At 41.5% G+C, this 20,401-nt stretch overlaps 1 protein-coding gene across 1 annotated transcript; it reads right to left on the bottom strand.

The window, feature by feature from the left end:
* Nucleotides 1-8,410: 8,410 nt before the first annotated feature.
* LOC122652802 (quinone oxidoreductase-like protein 2 homolog) lies at nt 8,411-11,992 on the bottom strand. The gene is made up of 6 exons (XM_043846659.1): nt 11,604-11,992; nt 11,059-11,167; nt 10,875-10,966; nt 10,470-10,728; nt 9,803-9,946; nt 8,411-8,691 (listed from the first exon to the last, which is right to left on the bottom strand). Exons 1-6 carry the CDS (start codon nt 11,942-11,944, stop codon nt 8,596-8,598), a joined length of 1,041 nt encoding a protein of 346 aa, XP_043702594.1. The 5' UTR covers nt 11,945-11,992; the 3' UTR covers nt 8,411-8,595.
* Between the last annotated feature and the right edge of the window lie 8,409 nt (nt 11,993-20,401).

Raw genomic sequence — 20,401 nt, 5'->3', positions numbered from 1 at the left:
TACATGCTCCTGGTGGCAGAATCAAGCGGCCTTTTGTCTTTGACCTTCGGCTGTTGGCACAGGCCTCGGTAAAAGTAGGGCAAACTATAGACGTTAAATTTTGTCACCCCCCCCAGCGATGATGGCAACCGGAAGCAAAAGACTGGCAAAGGCCTTTAAGCACATTTTTTTAGAGTAACCCAGACAATCCCTGTTCCACCTTGAAGGCACCCACAGCCCCCTAGTATCCTTGGTGCGGCCCGCTCAAAAACCGTTGCCCTGCACGGCGGTCCACGCAAAAACCACTGCCTCGCATAGCGGCCACATGCAAAAGAACCACGGCCCCGTACGGCAGCCCCACATGAAACCACGGCTCTACACGGTAGTGCCGCACCTCGCAGGGAAATCACTATGGCGTTGTGCCCAGAGCGGTGGCGCCGTAGTGACCCCAAAAAACTTTTTTTTCAGTTTTTTTGCCCCACGGCGCTGCAGATTTCACCTCGGCACCGCCAAACGCAATTTTTGTCTATAAATATCCCCCTTCACCTCTCATTTCAACAAGTTCCAAGTTGAGGAGAGGGGGCATGTAAAACCCATGCCCAAAAATACGGGCTAATTTGAAATTTTGTTGAAGGTCCAAAACCCGAGGTCAATGGCACCAGTACCTTGTGGAGCGTTGAACGAATGATCGAGAAAAATAACGTAATGTAATGCCCGCATCTTTGTATTAAAATTTTTCCCATTAGTTTTGGTTGCCAACTAGTGCATCACCGGTCTAACCTGGCGATCGATAAACAATAAAACAACCTATGTTTTTAATATAGGGGCATTAAGGTAACTATACCAACTCATGAAAAATTAAGTTTTGACAATGTGAAATAATTCTTAGGATCAATAAATTATTGAGAAGAAACTTAAAACGAAACCTATACAACTGACGAAAGTCAATTCCGTGTTTCCTAGACAAAATTTTGATCAAAACAGTAGGAACAAAAGGATAAAGTAATTTATTCTTCAAAACATAGCAAATTAAGGTCTTAGTCCAATTGGTTATTACTTTGGCTATTTAAGAGGGAGGTTGTAGGTTCAAATCCCCACCCATGTATACTTTTACATATATACATAAAAGTTTAAATAAGTTTAATAAAAGACATGTGGTGAGGTGGAAAGGCAATTTTTAAAACAAATACGTATGTGGGGCCCACCTAAAGTGGTAGCCACGTGGCACACTCAAGCAATGACATATGTTGTATGTTAAACATGCATACAATAGTTGGAGGACACATGGCATTCCATGTGGAAGGATCCTATTGGTGAGAATTAAGAAATCAAATTAATAAATAGGTGGCAAGTTGGGATAGGCTAGATATAATTGAAATAAAACATAAGACTAATGGGTAATCAAGTCTTTTCACTTTATAAGGGTACCTTAATCAAAGAAGAAGACTAATCACTATTGGTGAAAGATGGATGCAAGGAAGGGTAGGACCGGAATTTCATAGGTTTAGGACTTAGAGACTTTTCATTTAAAGTATGGGGACATTCATGTCCTTACACATTTAGATGGGTACCCAAGATACTAAATAAAAAAAATAATATATTGGTTATACAAGGACAAAGAAGGGGTAAAATGGTATTCTCATAAATCAAAAATAAAATAAAACAAAATCAAGTATAAAAAGGAACCCATATTCGTTGGTTTTAGTTTAGCAAAACTGAAAAGAAGAGAAGAAGAAGGGAAAGAGAAGGAGAAGAAAGAAAAGAAGAGAGGAAGAAGAGAAAGAGAAAGAGAAGAAGAAGAAGAAGAAGAAGAAGAAGAAGAAGAAGGAGCCTTGCTCACCTCTTGCTCTCAAGACCCACCAAGGTAAGCACCACTAGAATCCAACCTTCTCATCTCATAAACTTCCTTGTAAAAATTCTGTTATGGAAAAATAGGTACAGAATTGAACCCAAACTCCTACCTTGCATGCTACTATATATAAAATGCTTAGATTGGTAGCTAGGATGTATGATCCTCTTGCATAACCTCTCCCTCCTACCTCCTACCTTCTTCTTAAACTTGGAAAATACTTGAACATAAGTTCCAGCCATGATTTGGCTAACCATCATGCTAAACTATGAATGTAAGTCATGATTTGCAGGATAAAACCATGGATCCTTGCATGCATGCCATGGATTCTATGCTATTGCTCTTCATCCACATTCTTACAAACCCAGAATTGTTTAGACCTAAGCCATGAATATAGCTTAGTTTATACCAAACCATATGCATAAAACATGAATATTAGGATAGAGCCACGGATCCATACATGCATGTCTAATCCCAACATAAATATCAAATTATGCTACTCTGCAGATTGACCTTCTCTTAGTTAAAATGATATAACTCCACCACCGGTACTTCATTGGTGTTGGTTCCAATTTTTTTAGAAACTATACTCATAGGGCTGAATTTTATTCGAAGACACCGTTACCTAGTTCTATCTCTAAGTTAGTTAAAAGTTTAGTTCAAGTTGCTATCAAAATCGGATTCTACTGTCTTGACAGATTGACCCTTGCGTAATAAAAATAACATAACTTCATCATCCAAAATTTATTTCCTTAGATTCCAGTTTTTCTAGAAACTAGATTCATAGAGCTTCATTTTCTTAGAAGGAACCATGATCCAATTATGTCTCTAAATGAACTGAAATTTCATTTCAATCCAAACAATTCTGCATATGAATTCACTCGGCGATAGCACTGGGCGATGCACACATCACCCAGAGACATCACCTAGAGAATTAAAGTGGAATGTTTTGCAAATATGAGTTTGGGGACCTCCACATATGGTCTATAAACAGTGTAAAGAGGTGTAAAATGACCAAAATGCCCCTCCTCACATCTGTCCATAATTATGAACACCTTAGGTACCCAAGTGGGCCTCGCAGGCCTTGGAAACCTTGTTTGTGTTGGTCCTATAGCACTGCTGACCTAGGGACTGTGTTGTAAGACTATTGTGACCTAGAACCATGTACTATAGTGGTAAAATACCATATTGACCCTAAGACACATTCTCCGGATGATGCACTGGGACATAGGCCTAAAGCCCAGTGCAAGGCCCAGAGAATTCCATGTGATCTCGGACTGAGCACCGAGTCAGACCAGTGAGCCTAGACCAACACTAGGTTATCCAAAACAGTTTGAATAATTAAAATAACATATTTCTAATTTATTACTTTAGGATTTGATTCCGTGCTTGAGGTTCACAGCCAGATACCGACCGAAATTGAACAAACAACTGAACCAGTAGGATCAAACCAAGGTGAGTGGAATTACACCATGAGTGTAGGTATAACATGACTGATGGATCATGACAATAACAATAATATTTACTATCTTTAATTACTTTAAATTGTTTTATATTCTCATTTGAATTCTGAATCTTATCTGATGAACATTGAAAATAGATGATAATGCTTGTATGTGGAATTGCTAGATTAGATGCCGTAGCCGGCTTAGAAATGAGACCCGTGGTAGCCCGTATTATGGGATACCGTTGACACTACCTGACTCATACGATGCCATATAGACATGGGGCTAGGGTTTCATCACCCGTGCTACACACCCTTGCCAATAGGGGTTAAGGTGTTGGATGCCTGTGGGAGCCACAATTAATGTTAGGAGCTATATGTCGGGCTTTACGCCACAATTAATGTTAGGAGCTATATATCGAGCTTTATGCCACAATTAAAAAGGGAAAAGAATTAAACTAAATACTAACGGTTACCCCACAGGTTAATCACAGAGGGCTGGTCGGGCTGACCTTGGTGAAGGAATGCGAGAGCTGACTGGTCCTCTCCGACAACTCAATGGGTGTATCGCAGGAAGGGGTAACCAAGCCCGCACCAGGGATACATGCATTGGGGATTGTAGTAGCACTAACCTGCCTTAGTTGTGATGTTAGGTGGCTAATAAATAAAATGAACTGCACCTCATGTAGGACTCATTTGGTTGTGCTTGCATGTGCATGCATGGTTTATATTTCATTCACGGGCTCGGTGGAGCTCAAACTCTTGTATATTCTCTTTTAGTTGATTTTCCAGGAACGGGTTTGCTAATGGGCGAGGAAGCTGTTGATGGGTGTAGATCTTCCTCATCTCGTTGCTTAGAGATGATTTTGTTATTATTTAAGTTTATTTCTTTCAAGAAGTGTATTACCAAGATAATGTACTTATTGGACATAAATGGATATGTATATGGTATAACATAGGTATTTGGGATTGTATTATCGATGATATAAATCATCTGTGGGTAGTCTGATCTTCCGTTGTACTCTGATATTCTTTTACTATCTTTTTACCCTCATTGTGTGGTTTGTGACGTGTAAGTACTGCTTCTTGATCCTTGGAGATTGGCGGATGTCGTAGGATATCCGGTCACTTGCCTAAATCCTCCCAGGGGTGGTTTGGAGTGTGATAGGGCACCCCTAGAGCTCCAGTTTTTTCTTTTTTCCTAGTTTTCTTGTTTTGGGGCCTTTCCCCAGTTTGATTTCGCGCCTTCAAGCCTTCGAGCCTCGTCCCTCTATCCGAAGTATGGGTCCCCAGAATCCGCCTTCTCTAACCCATTTTTGCCCAAACCCCTGAAGCCTCCCATGGCCTAGTCACCCTTTTCGACGTCCTAATGCCTAGTTTTTGAAGCTTTCCGATGCCGTTATTCTGTCCGAGGTCTTATGCCCGACACTTGCAAGCCGTTATTCTGCCCGATATCCCGGTAATTATTTTCCAAAGCTTTCTAACGCTGTTACTGTGTCCAAGGTCCTAGTGCCCGACACTTGAGAGTCATTACTCTGCCCGACAATTGTAAGCCATTATTCTGCCTGACATCTGGGTGATTATTTTCCAAAGTTTTCTGACGCCGTTACTCTGTCCAAGGTCCTAATGCATGACACTTGAGAGCCATTACTCTATCTGACATCCGGGCGATTATTTTTCGACACTGTTACTCTATTCGACAAAGGACAAAGTCAGTCTTTTACCTCCACCTGAGCTGGGGACGCGATCCATCCCATATAATTGCATTGGTTTAAAGCATACATGTAATTAATTCATTTATCGCACTTTAATTTTGCAATGTAGACTTTTAAATTATACTTGTGTAGTGTAAAGTAGTTAATTTAGATTAGTTTAACTTTAAGCAGTTTGTGCATCATTTTAGCTATACATGTGGGAATAGGACATTTATAAAGGGAGAATATTCGAAAACAAGCATCTAGTAGAAAGACCGATTTACTAGGGCGAGATGGGTGCCTAACACCTTCCCACTCTCGTAACCTGACCACTTAACCAGAATCTCTGACCAGACCAAACGAAGTCTTGTAGCCCTTCACAGGGCTACACCAATGGATCCTAAGCCCTAATCAAAGGTGGTGACTCCATTTCATTTAATTGTATGACCCTCATCTCCTGATAAATTAACATACCCCTGAGAAGATGCATTCCTTTTCTCTCCAATCGAGGAGCATAACCCAAACCCTCTGAACCAAGCTTTGGAAAGCGTGGTTTCGGGAACGGATCCTCATACAATTATGCTCAGATATCTCCAGCTTCTACTACCTTTCTCACATCTGTTGATTCTACTTTTGAGCCTACTACCTTTGCTCAAGCCGTTAAGGATCCAAAATGGCGTGATGCAATGGCTACTAAGGTGACAACACTAGAGCGTAATCACACTTGGACAGTCACCACCTTGCCACCTAATAAAAAGCCCAGTGGCTATAAATGGGTTACAAAGTGAAGTTTCTCGCGGATGGCACTGTTGAGCACTATAAGGCTTGCCTTGTAGCAAAGGGGTTTACTCAAACTGAAGGCCTGGATTATCATGAAACTTTTGCCCCTATAGCGAAACTCACCACTGTCTGTTGTCTATTGGTGGTTGCCTCCATAAAGGCTGGCCTCTACATCAGTTGAATGTAAACAATGCCGTTTTACAAGGAGATTAACACGAAGAAGTTTATATGACCCTCCCTCCTGGTGTAAACAAGGCAATCACCGGGTTTGTTGCCTTCATAAATCCCTCTATGGTTTAAAATAGGCCAATCACAATTGGTTCGTGAAACTATCTACAGCTATGGGACAGGCTGGCTACACACAATCCAAAGTTGATCACTCTCTCTTCATTAAGCACATGGCATCGGGCTCTACCTTTGTGCTCGTCTATGTCGATGATCTTTTAATTACTGGTGATGCCCTGACTACGATTGCATCCTTGAAGCAACATTTGCATAACACATTTCATATCAAAGACCTGGGTCATCTCCAGTGCTTTCTTGGCGCTGAGGTCAGTCACTCTGTTAATGGTATTTTTTTTATGCCAACGCAAATATACCTTGGATATATTGGCTGATATGGCTATGATGGCAGGTCTCCCATCTCCTACTCCCATGGAACAACACCTCAAGCTCAACCTCACCGATGGGGAGCCTTTACTGGACCCTACCCAATATCGTCGCCTCAGTGGTCGCCTCCTTTATCTCACATTCACAAGACCCAACCTCACTTATTCCGTTCTGGTACTCAGTCAATTTATGCAATCTCCACGAACTTCTCATCTTGATGCTACCATGCATGTTCTCCGCTACCTTAAATATAGTCCTGTTCAAGGTATTTTTTTCCCAGCCCGCAGCACTCTACAACTTCGGGCCTTTGCTGACTCTGACTGGGCTAGCTGTCCCCTCACCCATCGCTCCACTAGTGGTTATTGCATTCTTCTCGGAGATTGCCCGATTTCATGGCGCTCCAAGAAACAAACAATAGTTTCACGTTCTTCTACAGAATCCGAATATTGCGCCCTGGTTCATGCATCCTGTGAAATCCAATGACTGTCTTATCTTCTCAATGACTTGGGTTTCCTCCTAACTCAGCCGGTGATGCTATATTGTGACAATCAAGCTGCCTTACATATCGCTGCCAATCCAGTCTTTCACGAACGTACAAAACACATCGAGCTTGATTGCCATTTCATCCGTGAAAAGATTAAGTGTGGTCTCATACACACAGCCCACCTTTCCACTTCCAGCCAACTCGCCGATGTTTTTACCAAGCCTTTGGGGCACGACTAGGGGTATAAATGAATAGCCGAAATCCGTTTCCGTATCCGTGTCCATATCCGTTTAGCACTATCTGAATCCGTCCGCAAGCTAAATGGATGCAGATACGGATAGTCTATAGCTATCCGAAAAGCTATATTTACATGTAAACGGATAAAATATCCGATCCGTATCCGTGTCCGTATCCGTTTAGCACTATCCAAATCCGTCCGATAGCTAATCGGATGCGGATGCAGATATAACACTATTCGAACCAAATCCGATCCATTTACAGCCCTAGGCACGACTATTTCCACGCTCTCATTGGCAAGTTGGGTGGGTTGAATCTCTATCAACCCCTTCTAACTTGAGGGGGGGTATTAGGATCTATGATTTGATGTAATTATCCCAACTGATGCTAGCTGTAGTGATTTTCCCAATCTTGTGTACATCTTGTATAGCTGTAAAGTGTAGCTGTAAGATTACGTTACATATATTCATTTTCCTTTTTAGCTTTGAACCAAGATGTTTGGCTTGATTTTAGGACTTTTTCTAACGGTTGTATTTTGCTGGGCTATTTAAGCTAATGCCTTGCTCGTTCAATGGTGAATAAGATTTGATTATTCTTCTCTCCCATTTGTCTTACTTCAGTACTTTCTTAGAATATAAATGCCAAACACAATTCTCATTTTAAGATCAAGAATAGATTTCAAATAGAGTTTTACCAAACGACAATTCTGTTTCTAGGTTAGGAATTTCCAATAATACATACCAAACACTGCCCAAGTCGGTGGACTCAATGACACATTTTAACATGAGTATACATGGCAGATTGAGTAGTGAGTGAAAAATCTATCACACACAAGTCCCATGACTGGCACCTAATCAGTTATTGGTTTAACTGCTTAATCGGTTCAGTTCAGTTCTTGTTCTAAAATATAAAATCTCTAACACTAGCTACAAAATATATTTTTGGGGTGTTTGGATGGAAAGATGACCCACTGGTTATTTGAAATCAACTATTCACCGCTTCATTTTAGTTGGGCATCAATATCGTTTATAGCACCAAGCTGTGGCTCAAAAAATAAATAAATAAGAAAATGCATTATACTAAATACAGCTTTATTCTCTCTGACATTTACTACATTTGGATGTTAAACAGCTCACCATTTATAACTCAAATGCTTACAATCCCCCAATCCAGATGTTTTCTGTGCCAGGGCGCAGGATGCGCCTCCTGCGCCCAGACACATGGGGAGTGGGCAAAATGACCGCTCCATGTGTCTGGGCGTAGCCTGCACTCCCAGGCAGAGAACAATCGCCCTTAGTTTTATTTCTTGAGCAGGACTTTTACATCATGAATAAATTGCCAATCTTGCTGATGAACTGTAGATCTATCTGATTAAGGGGGGATTATTATCCTCTACAGCACATACAAAAGCAGCTAAATTTAAAGTAAAAACTTTTTGAAGCAGGTGAGCATAGATGGTTTAACCACTGTAAGTAATTTTTCTGTGCGTCCATCATTCTCTGATTCCTTGTAACAACTTTCAGAGCTTCGATCTCACAATTTGGTTGTCATCAAAAGCAATCAGCACCTTTCCAATGACTTTCCTATCCTTGATTGCAGAAAATGCAAGGTTGGCCTGTAAAGAGTATATTATTAAAATCAGATGACATACTTCCAAAGTAACATTTCATCAATAAAAGTTCTATCAAGAAAATAAGAAATTAAAAACTACAACGCAAGAACAGTTGCACAAAAGCCAGCTGCACAATAGATTTTCCCAGTCAAACATGTGGTCAAGACAATGAGAGGTCTAACAGCATGATGGATCAACTCCCTTCACTATAGTGGAGCTAGGAATGTCTGTATACAAGGATAAAGGATAAAATGTAAGTTTGGTTTCAATGTTCAGTATCCAAAACCATGCTGATATCACTTGGACCTTATGCAGGAAGGAGAAAGAGAGAAATCTAAAACCTCACAAAGAAACACAATTAGGCACAAAGTATGACAGAGCCCCTCTTCTGATCAGCATATCTTTCGTTTTTTTTCCCCATTTTTTTAGGAAGGGGTTGGGTCAGCATATCCATTTATACCCCGATTTTTCAGAACTGGAACAGTTGATAAACTTCCTAGACAGTGAAAAAAAACAGAGCGCCCCAGTGCACAAGGTCCCGCTACTGCAGGGTCTGGGAGGGGCAAATGTACACAGCCTTACCTCCACTTCCAGGACAGTGACATATAGTGAATGTTCAAATCTGAAGAAAAGGAAGGAATATAGCCAGGTCTCTTGATTCATAGAGAGATATTGATGATGGGAAGGTGGATTCTTCATTTCCTGGTTAGATGCACAGACAAGATATTTCAATGCAAAGGGAAGAAAAGATACAAGGTTCCGTTTCTATTAGTTTCAATAACAGGTATTATTTGAGCTATTATAATATTTACTCATGAACCATCATGCAAGCTCTGCCCGTGAATCTGGAAGCTGTATGTCATCTTCAGGTTGCAAATACTGCTTTAAAGAGATTTAATGCAGATTCCTTAAGATATTACTTAAGCTTATGGTTCATTATCTACTCCTGCAAACTAGAGGAAAACTGAAGTAAACTCCTCATAAAATATGCAGGAAAGATGTGTACTTTGGATTACAAAGGAAGAGGAGAGAGAGAGAGAGAGAGACTGAAACATGTGACCAAAAGAAATAAAAATAAATACATAAATATATTAAAGGATAAAAAAGGTCCAACCTCTGATAGAGCATAGGTATGAGAAATATTGAGGGTTATTAAGCCCCTTGCTAGCCAAGAAAGCAACTCCTTCATAGAATCTTCAAGAACACCTGGTCGATGTACTTTGTAGCTCCCCCAATACAGCCCATGTATTGTCCAGTTCTGAGAGGCAACAGACAAGTCCAGCAAATCAGAACCAAAGCACTTTAGCCTTATAAACATATTTGTCACAGAAAAACAAGCATAAAATAGGTAACCTAAAAACCAAGATAGAAAAACACGGTTCATACTTATATTCCAAGGTTTGAGAACTTGAATTCTACTCTTGATTTCATTGAGAAAACAGCATACTATTTCTTAAATTTGAGAGATACACGAACTACAAAACTCTACCACATTCAAGTTGCAAACTTCCAAGAACCCAACAGACTTTTCCGGAAAGTTTTGTAGGGACTTATTTAAGCCTTGATCCAATCGAGCAACCCCGACCACATTTTATAAGTACTCAATTGAATTTTTAAATTTGGAGTTTAAGCTTTACTGTAGCATCAAAGATTAACCAAAAACTTTTTTAGATGACTAGCAATAAAGCTACTAGTCACTCAACAAAATAAAGCCATATGCTTGCAATAAACAAATAGGAATTTTTTACATGATTTAAACTCCAGAAAATCAGCAGGAATACCTTAACCAAAGCAATATTTGCTGGGATAACAGGGATATCTCCACTGGCAAACCCTATGACCAAAATATTAGCACCCCATTTGAGCAGTTTCATGCTTTCTTTCATAAGCTTGCCTCCAACTGGATCATACAGAACGTCAACGCCTTTGAGATTTCTCGACTTCAGGAACTGCCTCACATTTTCAATAATGCTTCCCTTGCTTAAGTCAACAACATGATCCACGCCCAATGATTTGAGAAACTGTACTTTCTCATCTCCCCTGAAATGCAAAATATGTTCCACTCCAGAATCATATCCCTCCAAGATTTGGTGGTTTAACATTGAACAGATCGCATGTACATAGAAGACAACAGGAGGGAAAGGCCAAAAAAATGCATCTGCTTTATCCAATGCTTAACCAAGTACCTAGCAACGGCAATAACGGTAGCACCGCAGACCTTTCCAATCTGTACAGCCGAGAGACCTACACCACCGGCCGCACCAAGAACGAGCAAGACCTACAGTTTTGTCAAACATCAAGCCCCGTATTGCCATAAAGAAGTATAAATGGCATCAAAGCACAATAATGAGAAAGCTCCGTAATCAGTACCTGACCAGAGCTCAATTGCGCTCTATGAACAAGAGCCACATGCGAAGTTCCAAATGCAACAGGAAGTGCAGCAGTAGCAACCAGATCACATCCATCAGGAACTAAAAACCTTCAATTTTCCCAAAACAAATAAGTACCGGATATATAGTTAGTCAACCGTATCCATTCTTAAAAAGAATTCATTTCTGCAATAGCATTGTTCTTTACACTAATTAAGAAATTAGAAGGGAAAAACATCTCTTTACTGAATAAGAAAGTAATATTTCCGTTCATAGAGTAATAATGGTTATATTCCACTGCTGTAGACACTTTCTTATCCATAGAGTACCAAAACATTTTCTATCTTTTTCTTCAATATTACAAGAACCCAAAAGAAAGAGTTGATAACATCCACATCACGTATGCAGGCCAAAAAAAAAAAAAAAAAAAACAACCACATCACGTATAAAATTGAGCAAGAGGAGAAAACGAAGAATAAAAGGAAAATCCAATTATTTCAAGATTGTCTCATCACAAGAAAGAAGAGAAATTGGGCATCAGCTTACAGGTCCTTCTCATCGGCGACGATAAATTGAGCAAAAGACCCAACGGCAGCAAAGGAACAAACCCTATCGCTGATTTTGAACTTAGAGACTTGGCTTCCAACGGCTTCGACTACACCGGAGTAATCGGAGCCCGGAACGAAGGGGAGGGAAGGCTTCTCTTGGTATTTCCCCAGTATCTGCAGGTAGTTGGCATAGTTGAGGCTGGTAGCTTTGACACGTATTCTAATGGAGGTCGGAGAAGTCAAAGCTGGGATGGGATGAGAGGCGGAAACGGTGATCGGTGACGACTCTGATATGGGGACAGTTGGATCTCCAATCTTTCTGCATACCAGAGCTTCCATTGATTTGATGAAAACTCGAATTAAAAGTTTCAGTCGAGGGGAGTTGCTAAAGAGTAAGAGGAACACGAATGTTTGTGTAAGGCTTTCTCGAGAATGAGAAGCTTTGGAATAGTTTCTTATTTATAGAATGCTGTACATGTTGACTCATACAAATGAAGGGTCAGATTACATATGAATAATAGTTAGTTACAAAATGAATCAATGGTTCTCTGTTGATGGAGAGAAGATACTCTGAGGACTCCCTTCAGCTAAACAACGTGACTTCTGTTGAGCTTTGATGAGCTGTAGGGGTGAGCTGGCCTCTCCTTTATTCCCCCTCAAATTGAGTATGGCTTTGGATGACAGGCCCAATTTGAAACACAAACTTGAAAATGTAGATCGAGGGAGAGGCCTAATGAATAGATCCGCAAGTTGTTTGTGGGAGGGAACAAACTTGGTGACTAAAGATCCAAGGGCTACTTTCTCAGGCACAAACTGATAGTCCAGTTCTATGTATTTTGTCCTCACGTGAAAGATAGGGTTAACGGAGAGATGGAGTGCACTGAGATTGCCACAGAACAGGATGGGGGGCTGAGGTTGCGGAATGCCAAGGTCACGAAGGAGAAAAGAAATCCAAGTAAGTTTAGCAGCGGCTGAGGCCATGGCCCTGTATTCAGCCTCGGTGTTGGACCTGGCTACGGTTGGCTGCTTCTTAGCACTCCATGAGATGCAATTGGAGCCCAAGAATGTGCAAAAATCTGAGGTGGAGTGGTGAGTAAGCGGGCAGCCAGCCCAATCAGAGTCGGTGAAAGCATAGAGATTGAAGGAACTGTTGCAGAGGATAATGTCACACCCCTATCCCGATGTAAGATATTTTGTCACATAGGGGTATGACTGGGACAATCACACACCATCCCAATACCTACTAGGATCACAGATGTAGTGTCCCGAGCCACAGTCCACCCTGTCATCACATTATGACGATAGAAAAGAACGTACCAAAAGGAATAAATCGTTCCATCACAGAGTTAGCAGAAGCAAAATTAAATTAAATCATGTGAAATTATTGAGCATCGGTTCTCTAATGATAACACATATTACAATTCTAGCATAAGTAACCACTCATTACTCTCCCTGTAATTAAACACACAGTTTATATATGATTATGGAATGAAGACAGAAAATAATAAAATAACAAATAATCGCCACAAGGGCACCAATCTTGGGTGTACATCTACATTCAAGTCACAGCCACTGGTTCCACTTGATTCGCATCCAACGGTGCTCATCTAAGTAGTACCTCCTGCATAACAACTAAAAAGGGGATTGCGCAATGGGGTTAGCTACACTAGCTAGTGAGGGAGCAAAGGAAAATGCACATACACCATACAAACAATATTAATCAGAATGTTGCATGCTAATGTTAGATTGATTTTCCAACTAATACACAATTCTATCGGTCAAGTATATGCTACTGTGATAACTCGGGAGACACTGAGGGTCACTTATCCTATCGCCCCAATGAAACCTCAATTATCACGAAGGGACCTGCGCCGGTAGTAGCCATCATGATCACCTAGTGGCAAACCCCGATAGCCATTACTACCCCTGCCCTGGCCTCTCCCACCTCCACAGACCGCAGGTGCTCAGACTATCCAACACATAAACCCCTGTTGGCAAGGGTCGTAGCATAAGGGAACAAGCATCCTAGCCGTAGATATATTATATGCAAGTCCTATCGTCCCGAGAGGTATTTTAGGTGCATTAACATCCCATTCCATCTAGTACCCGGGTATCAGCACGGCACGGCACATACAGATTAGGATGACATATAACAGTTTTCATAATTAAATAAATTGGGTTTTCGGTACCGACACACCCAGCATCATAGCTCAATACAATGGTGAGCATGCTATCACATTCACAACAGTTCACATCTGAATAATAATGCAATGAGCACAATGCCTATAAGTATATATTAGCATGCTTAAGATTAACAATTATATAATAATCAAACCCAACAAAGTCACCTAGAACCCACTCACTTGACACGGGTGCAGCCCGACGTGATTGGCATGAATCTCCCCGAGCATCGGGTGTCATCCGACGTGGTTCACATGAATCTCACCGGTGCACCAACCTAAACATACAAAAGAAACCATTAAGACATGTATGGAAGGGTCCCATGCTAGGCCCTCAAGGTTAGAATCAAGTCTCAACCAAGACAGCACGAGCGGACTCACGGGCGGTCTCAACAGAGGTGAATCCGCCCTTGACTCCGTTCAGGCCAAAAGGTAAAATCAGAGCGAGTGGACCCACGAACGAAACTTCTTAGTTGAATCCGGTCGTTGATCCGTTCGACACCTAAGACAACCATAAAAGGGAGTGGATCCACGGGCGGATGTGCTTCTTGAGTCCGCCCTTGCATTCCTTCGATACCTGAGACTGACCCGATAGCAACAAGCTCTAGGCGGAGGCAAATAGAGTGAATCCGTACCTTCGTCCGCTCAGGCCATTACGCAGGGTTTGTACTGGGTGGACGGACGGGCGGTACCATGATAGATGGATCCGATCGTTCGTCCGCCGACAGTTTCTTTCGAGATTTCAAGGAGTTTCAGCTCCAGCTTGAAGCTTGGAGCTCCATAGCATCTCAGGATCATGGAGGGGATGTCTAAGCCTTCCTAGGGTCATTAGATCCTAGGTTCACTTCATGGATCCAAGGTCCTACAAGGTTTGGTCTCAATTAGGGTCCAAGGGTTAGGTTTTAAGTTCAAAACCAGGGGTTCTACAGCCATGGCTGCAAATACAGCACCAAGGGATTCAAACCATACCTAGGTCAGCTCCATTAGAGCTCCAACAAGGGACTGAACTCCACCTTGAGTCCCAAATGGAACTCTAGGTCAGTCCAAGCTCAAGGAGTCTACCAAATAAGAAGGGAAAATGGAGGGGAGCTAAGTTTGGGGAGCATACCTTGGTGAAATCCTCCAATGGAGGGGTGAAGTCCAAGGCTAGGTGAGCCCCTTTGGTCTCTTCCCTTCCTTTCCATCTCTTCTCCTTCACCTTCTTCCTCCTTCTTGGTCCGGTCAGCAAGAGAAGGAGATGTGGGGTAGCCAGTCATTTTGGCATAGCTCCCATCTTCTTCCCTTCTCCTCTCATTCCACTACCACTCCTACTTTTTCCCTCTTTCTTCGTCCTTCTTCTCCTTTTCTTGTCTCTTCTCCTCCACGGTTTTGGGGAGGGATTCTTTTAGCTTTAAGGGGGTAGAAGGGTCCTTAAGGTGTGTTTGGTTAGGGATCAAAGAATGTAGTTTAGTTCTTAGGCTTTAAATGGATCTTGGGCTAGGCATTAGGCCATGTTTGGTCCAAGTCAAGGCTCTTAGGTCTATATAGGTAGTTAGGGTCTGTTTGGGTTAGGTCTAAGCCCCACTTAGACCTATTGGCCCTTAGGTCTTGTTTGGTTTAGGCTAGGGTGTATAAAGCCCATTAATTACTTAAGTTAGGCTTTGTGGGCCCCACTTGACCAATAAATGGTAGGGGTAGGGGTTCATAGGGTCCAATGGTTCAATTAAGGTGTCTGGGACATGGGGATGTGGGTCCCACAGGAAAATAACCTAAAAATGCTGATGACAGCACGGGTGGATCCTCAAGCAGATTCAGTTCAGGTGAGTCCGTTCGTGACTCCGGTGCTGCTATTATGGCCCAAACTTCAAGGAAAGTTACAGGGCTTTGGCCCACACTTCCAAAACTTCGAGGGGATTCTTTCTATGGTATTACCGGTTCAAGGTCATCAGTGTTGATCATGGCCATAAGGCATTGCCCTTTGGGTAAGGTCTGGATTGCCCCGGGGTATAAGGGGATATTTGGGGTGCGGGTGTAACATCCCCCCAACCTAATTAAAAGTTTCATCTTCAAAATTTGAGGCAACCCGGGTCTCAAGGGCGAAGGATTGTTGAACAACAATACCTCCAAATACCCACTTCTTGAACTAAGTCATGGTCGGGTCAAAGTAAGGTAGTGTCTAGTTGACACAACAGGTCAGGTTTCACACATTACCACAGGGGTGTGGTCCTCAATACCCAGGCTCAATTTTAACTTTTAGAGCCGGTAGTCATAATATACCAGTAGGACAAAGGGTATCACTTGGTCTAAAATCTAGGGAACTTTCCTGTTCCAGGTGGCTTAGTCTAGTGTATAGGGCACCATTCTGACTCTCACAACTTTGGTCACCCTTGGGTTACAGGGATCAACCTGTCCAGTCACCAATATAGGGTTCACACCTTGAATGCTTTCACTTCTGGTTATCTCATTACCTCACCCAACTTTAGAATGACTTGGAATATTGATGGAATCTCCTATTGTTCACTCCCAGTACGGAGGGAACACATTTGGTGACCCATTACCCCATTCATATCTGTTGTTGGAAAAGGTCTTGTTACATCCTCCAGTGCCCACCTTCAAGGTCTTTAAACCCATCTCACAGTAACTACACAAGGGAAAGGAGTCTGTTATGGTCCTCTTCCGAGAGCCAAACAACCCCCAATGGTCAGGTCTAAGTCAACTCATGCTAATTAATCTACCCAGTCATTAATAAGTTCATAAACTATTAACCCATGATCAATATAACCAAGGGTCAGGGCTTAACTAAGTGATCACAGCAAGGCTAAGATAAAGTTATACTTATAGTACCAGAGAATCACTCTAGTTACACAAGTTTAAGGTCTTAAGAGACATATCTATCAGTACGTATATATATATATATATATATATATATATCACACAATTTCACAAGCAAGATTCAAGAATTACATTCATATCCCTATGGACATGTCTGCCATTTAGGTCAATTCATAAGAACAAAAGTTCTCGAGTATAGTTTGCTAAGTCTTTTTGGAAAGTCAAGTCACGGTGTAGGACTTCCTCTATGAGTCTAAACATGGTTTGGAGGAACCAAGTAAAGTACAAATAGAGTTGTCACTAACTCAAGGTGTCGTGAATGGCCTCTAGTTATACATGGCCTTTGTGGCTTATTCCAAATGAACGAGTCCAAGCCAGCCCATTACCTTCCCTTTCTTAATATCTACCCACAGGGTTAGGCTTCCTATTCATAAGGCCTGAGTCTACCAATTCACAGGATCTAAAGGTCTTCATCCCTAAGAGTAACTCTCCTCCCTATAGGCATGAGGGAAGTCACAGCGCAATCTGTTGCCTGTCATTCCTTATTGGCCGGTCTGGCCGATGTAGGCCCAATGATACAAACAACATGGTTTGCATCTAAGGCAAGCAATTAACCATGCATGGCCAAGCAATTGGGTGTCCAACCTAGGGTATAGACATTAAATCATCATATATAGGGGGTGGTCAAAAGTGTCAAAAGTCTAGGGTCTAAATTCTAAAAGAACACCAAGCGGACTCACGAGCGGTATCAGTGCTCTGGTTCCGTTCGTGTTTCCCTCGCAAGACGGGGAGAGCGGACTAATGGGCGGATGCAGAATGTGAATCCATTCATTCGTCCGTTCTCAGAAGATCAAAAGTTTGAGAGAATATGAATCGATCGGATCTACGGGCGAACTCATGGCGGTGGATCCGTTCGTTGATCCGGCCAGTTATAAAATCACAATTTTTTAAATTTTAGGCGGGGCGGATTGGATAGAGGAGTCACAATAATTGATTCTGTTCGTCCGTCCGTTCGAGGAATTTCAACAAAAATAGAACCATGAGTTTCAAAACTCACTTTGGTTCCAAAGAGAACATAACTGTAGGGAGAGGGAGAAAGGCTCTACAGATTTCTTGAGGAGTCTTGCAACTTCAAGCCTCAAAGATCACTTCCTACTTGATTAAGGTAAAATTTCTCTTCTCCATTCTCCTTTCAATCCTCTATTCTTCTCATTGTGAAATTTTGCTTGTGTCCCTTCATCTTCTCTTTCATTTCTCCTTCCAAGTATGATCAAGTCTTGAATTTGCTTGCATTCTTATGGCCACAAACACCAAGTTCATGCCAAAATCGGTCTAGGCTAAGGCATTTGGGTTGGGAATCATGCTCTAATGATCAATGGCACTATAGGGACGGCTTCTTACTTGTTCATTGTATTCATTTAAGCATTTTAAAGATTTGTTTATCTCGTTTAGTTAATTATCTTGGATAGATTCCAAATCTTGATTAAATAAGCTATCCCATTCCTTCATGCTTGAGAAACCTTTCAAGTTCATATTTAATCCATTTACATGTATCTAGACTTTGCCAAATCATTTCCTTGATATACCATCAAGTACATTCTTATACATTTATACAATAGTAGATAAAATTCTTAGAGTCTATCTTCTCTTCTCAATATTTCATTCTCTTAATGTATTCCCAATTGCATTTTATATTCTTGGGATTACTTGCATAATTCTTAGTATTCATTTCCTTTCCTCAACAAATGGTTCTTATCCCAAGTTGGAATATTCCATTTCACAACTTATGCTTGTTACTTACTTTAGTCTCAACCTTCACATCCACACATAAGGGATTACACGTGGGGCTTTATTTACATGATATCCTTGTCTTTTCTCTTTTCTCCAAACATGTCTCCAATGATTTTCCTCGTCCCCACCATATATATTATCATTCTACATCACATTTATAGGCATTCCTCCTTTGATTTCCCATCATGCATAGTCTTTCGTTCAAATCAGCTCCTCATCAAATGGGGCATTTTACTTCTCTAAACATACTTGTCAATCATATACATTTTTATTTCAATTTGGCTTACCTTCTTGCTATTCTACTTGGTGTTGCCCCATGTGTGTAGGTGACTCATGGCTCCAAAAAGAAAAAGAGACACTGCCATCGTGCCTGCTATTCCTATCACCCATCGGGCGTCTTAGTTGACCACTGAAGGGGCCGAGGGACACTCCCGGGGACGTCTCTTTAGTAGGAAGATCCTCGTGGAAAGGGATATAACCATGGAGGAAATGATAGCGTACTAGGTAGAGACTAGATTTGAGAGGGTGGAATGGTCCAACATGCTAGTCCTGCCAGAGTTCTACTACCCTGCTCTGATCAGAGAGTTCTACTCAAAATTGTTGCTGTCAGAGGAAGATGATGGTGATCTCAGACTGACTACAGTAGTAAAGGGGGTCGCTATCAATTTTACCACTGAAGAATTTGGAATCATTCTTGATGTTTCGGCAGAAGGGAGAAAGGTTTACTATTCTCCGGACGGTCACCCAGATCAAAGCCTGCGCCCAGAAGAGAGTAAGGAGTTGTTCCAAGTGTTAACAAACAACAGTTATAAGAAGAATAAGGATCTCTCCAAGTTTCCTCCTTCCCAGGGAGTTCTAATTTTCATTACCAAAATAAATCTGGTTCCTTCTAAGGCAAGCAGCACACACCCTTCTCTGATGTCTGCGGTATTGGCTCACTCCCTATATACTAGCCAACCTATTTGTCTTCCTTACATAGTCATGAAGCATATGGCTCGCTTTGTTATGGATTCCGCCCGGAGGCAAGCATTGCCTTACGGTCGATCACTCACTTGGGTGTTCCTCTGCTTCGAGGTTGATCTTGATCAGGAACCCAAGAAATCAAGCACTTGGGAGCCTATTGGGTTAGACGTCCTGCGAGAGATGAACCTATACCCCATTTTATGATAGTGCAGGGGGATAGGTTTAGCATGATAAGGGAAAAGGGATCAAAGATGGTGAGGAAAATGACAGAGAGGCCGGTTCTGAGCTCAGAGGTCCCAAATCACTTGCAGTAGGTACCTCAAAGGTCACGGGGGAAGGTGATGACTTATCAATGGCCATCAGGTGGCTGGGCGTGCGGGTGGCAGATGGCTTCAACCGGATCGGGAAACAACTGAATGCCCAAGCTTGGCGTATGGCAGACATAGAGCGAGGAATAGACAACATCAATTTCTTCTTGGTTGTGGTGGTGACGCTAGTGCCAGTGACTAGTTTCGATCTTCCTCCAAAATTTTTAGGAATTAGCATATCAGATTAGTTCTTTTAGTCTCTTGCCCTTGAGGGGTAATTTATGGAACTATTTTATTTTACTTTCCTTTAGCTTCTTACACTTCTTTTTCCTCCTTTGATCTGACAGTGGGAACAATCTAAGAACTTTTAAAACTACTAGGTGTATCTATTGATCTTGCATAGTTGAAAATCATGTGTTCTGGGTCGGACAGGTGAAATCTGGTATTTAAACTGGAGAGGACACTGGTATACCCAAACAGAAAATGATAGAATCATGGTTGGATTCGAAGGATGGAGTTAAACAGGATAGAATCACCAATGTCAAATGGTGAAGAACACTAATTGCTCCTAGGAAAATTAAATTCTTTGGAATAGTTGCATTTAGCATTTTTATATATATACATATATAATTTATTCCCTCTTTTAGATCATTGTGGATTATGGTGGTTAATTAAATGAATATAATACTGAACATAAATTATAACATATATATATAACCGTCCAGTATCTATTTAAGACTCGA

The sequence above is a fragment of the Telopea speciosissima genome, chromosome 2 (assembly GCF_018873765.1).
Source record: "Telopea speciosissima isolate NSW1024214 ecotype Mountain lineage chromosome 2, Tspe_v1, whole genome shotgun sequence".
Lineage (NCBI taxonomy): Eukaryota > Viridiplantae > Streptophyta > Magnoliopsida > Proteales > Proteaceae > Telopea > Telopea speciosissima.
Note: the sequence above shows the minus strand (reverse complement) of the source record. Positions and strands in the feature narration are given on the sequence as shown.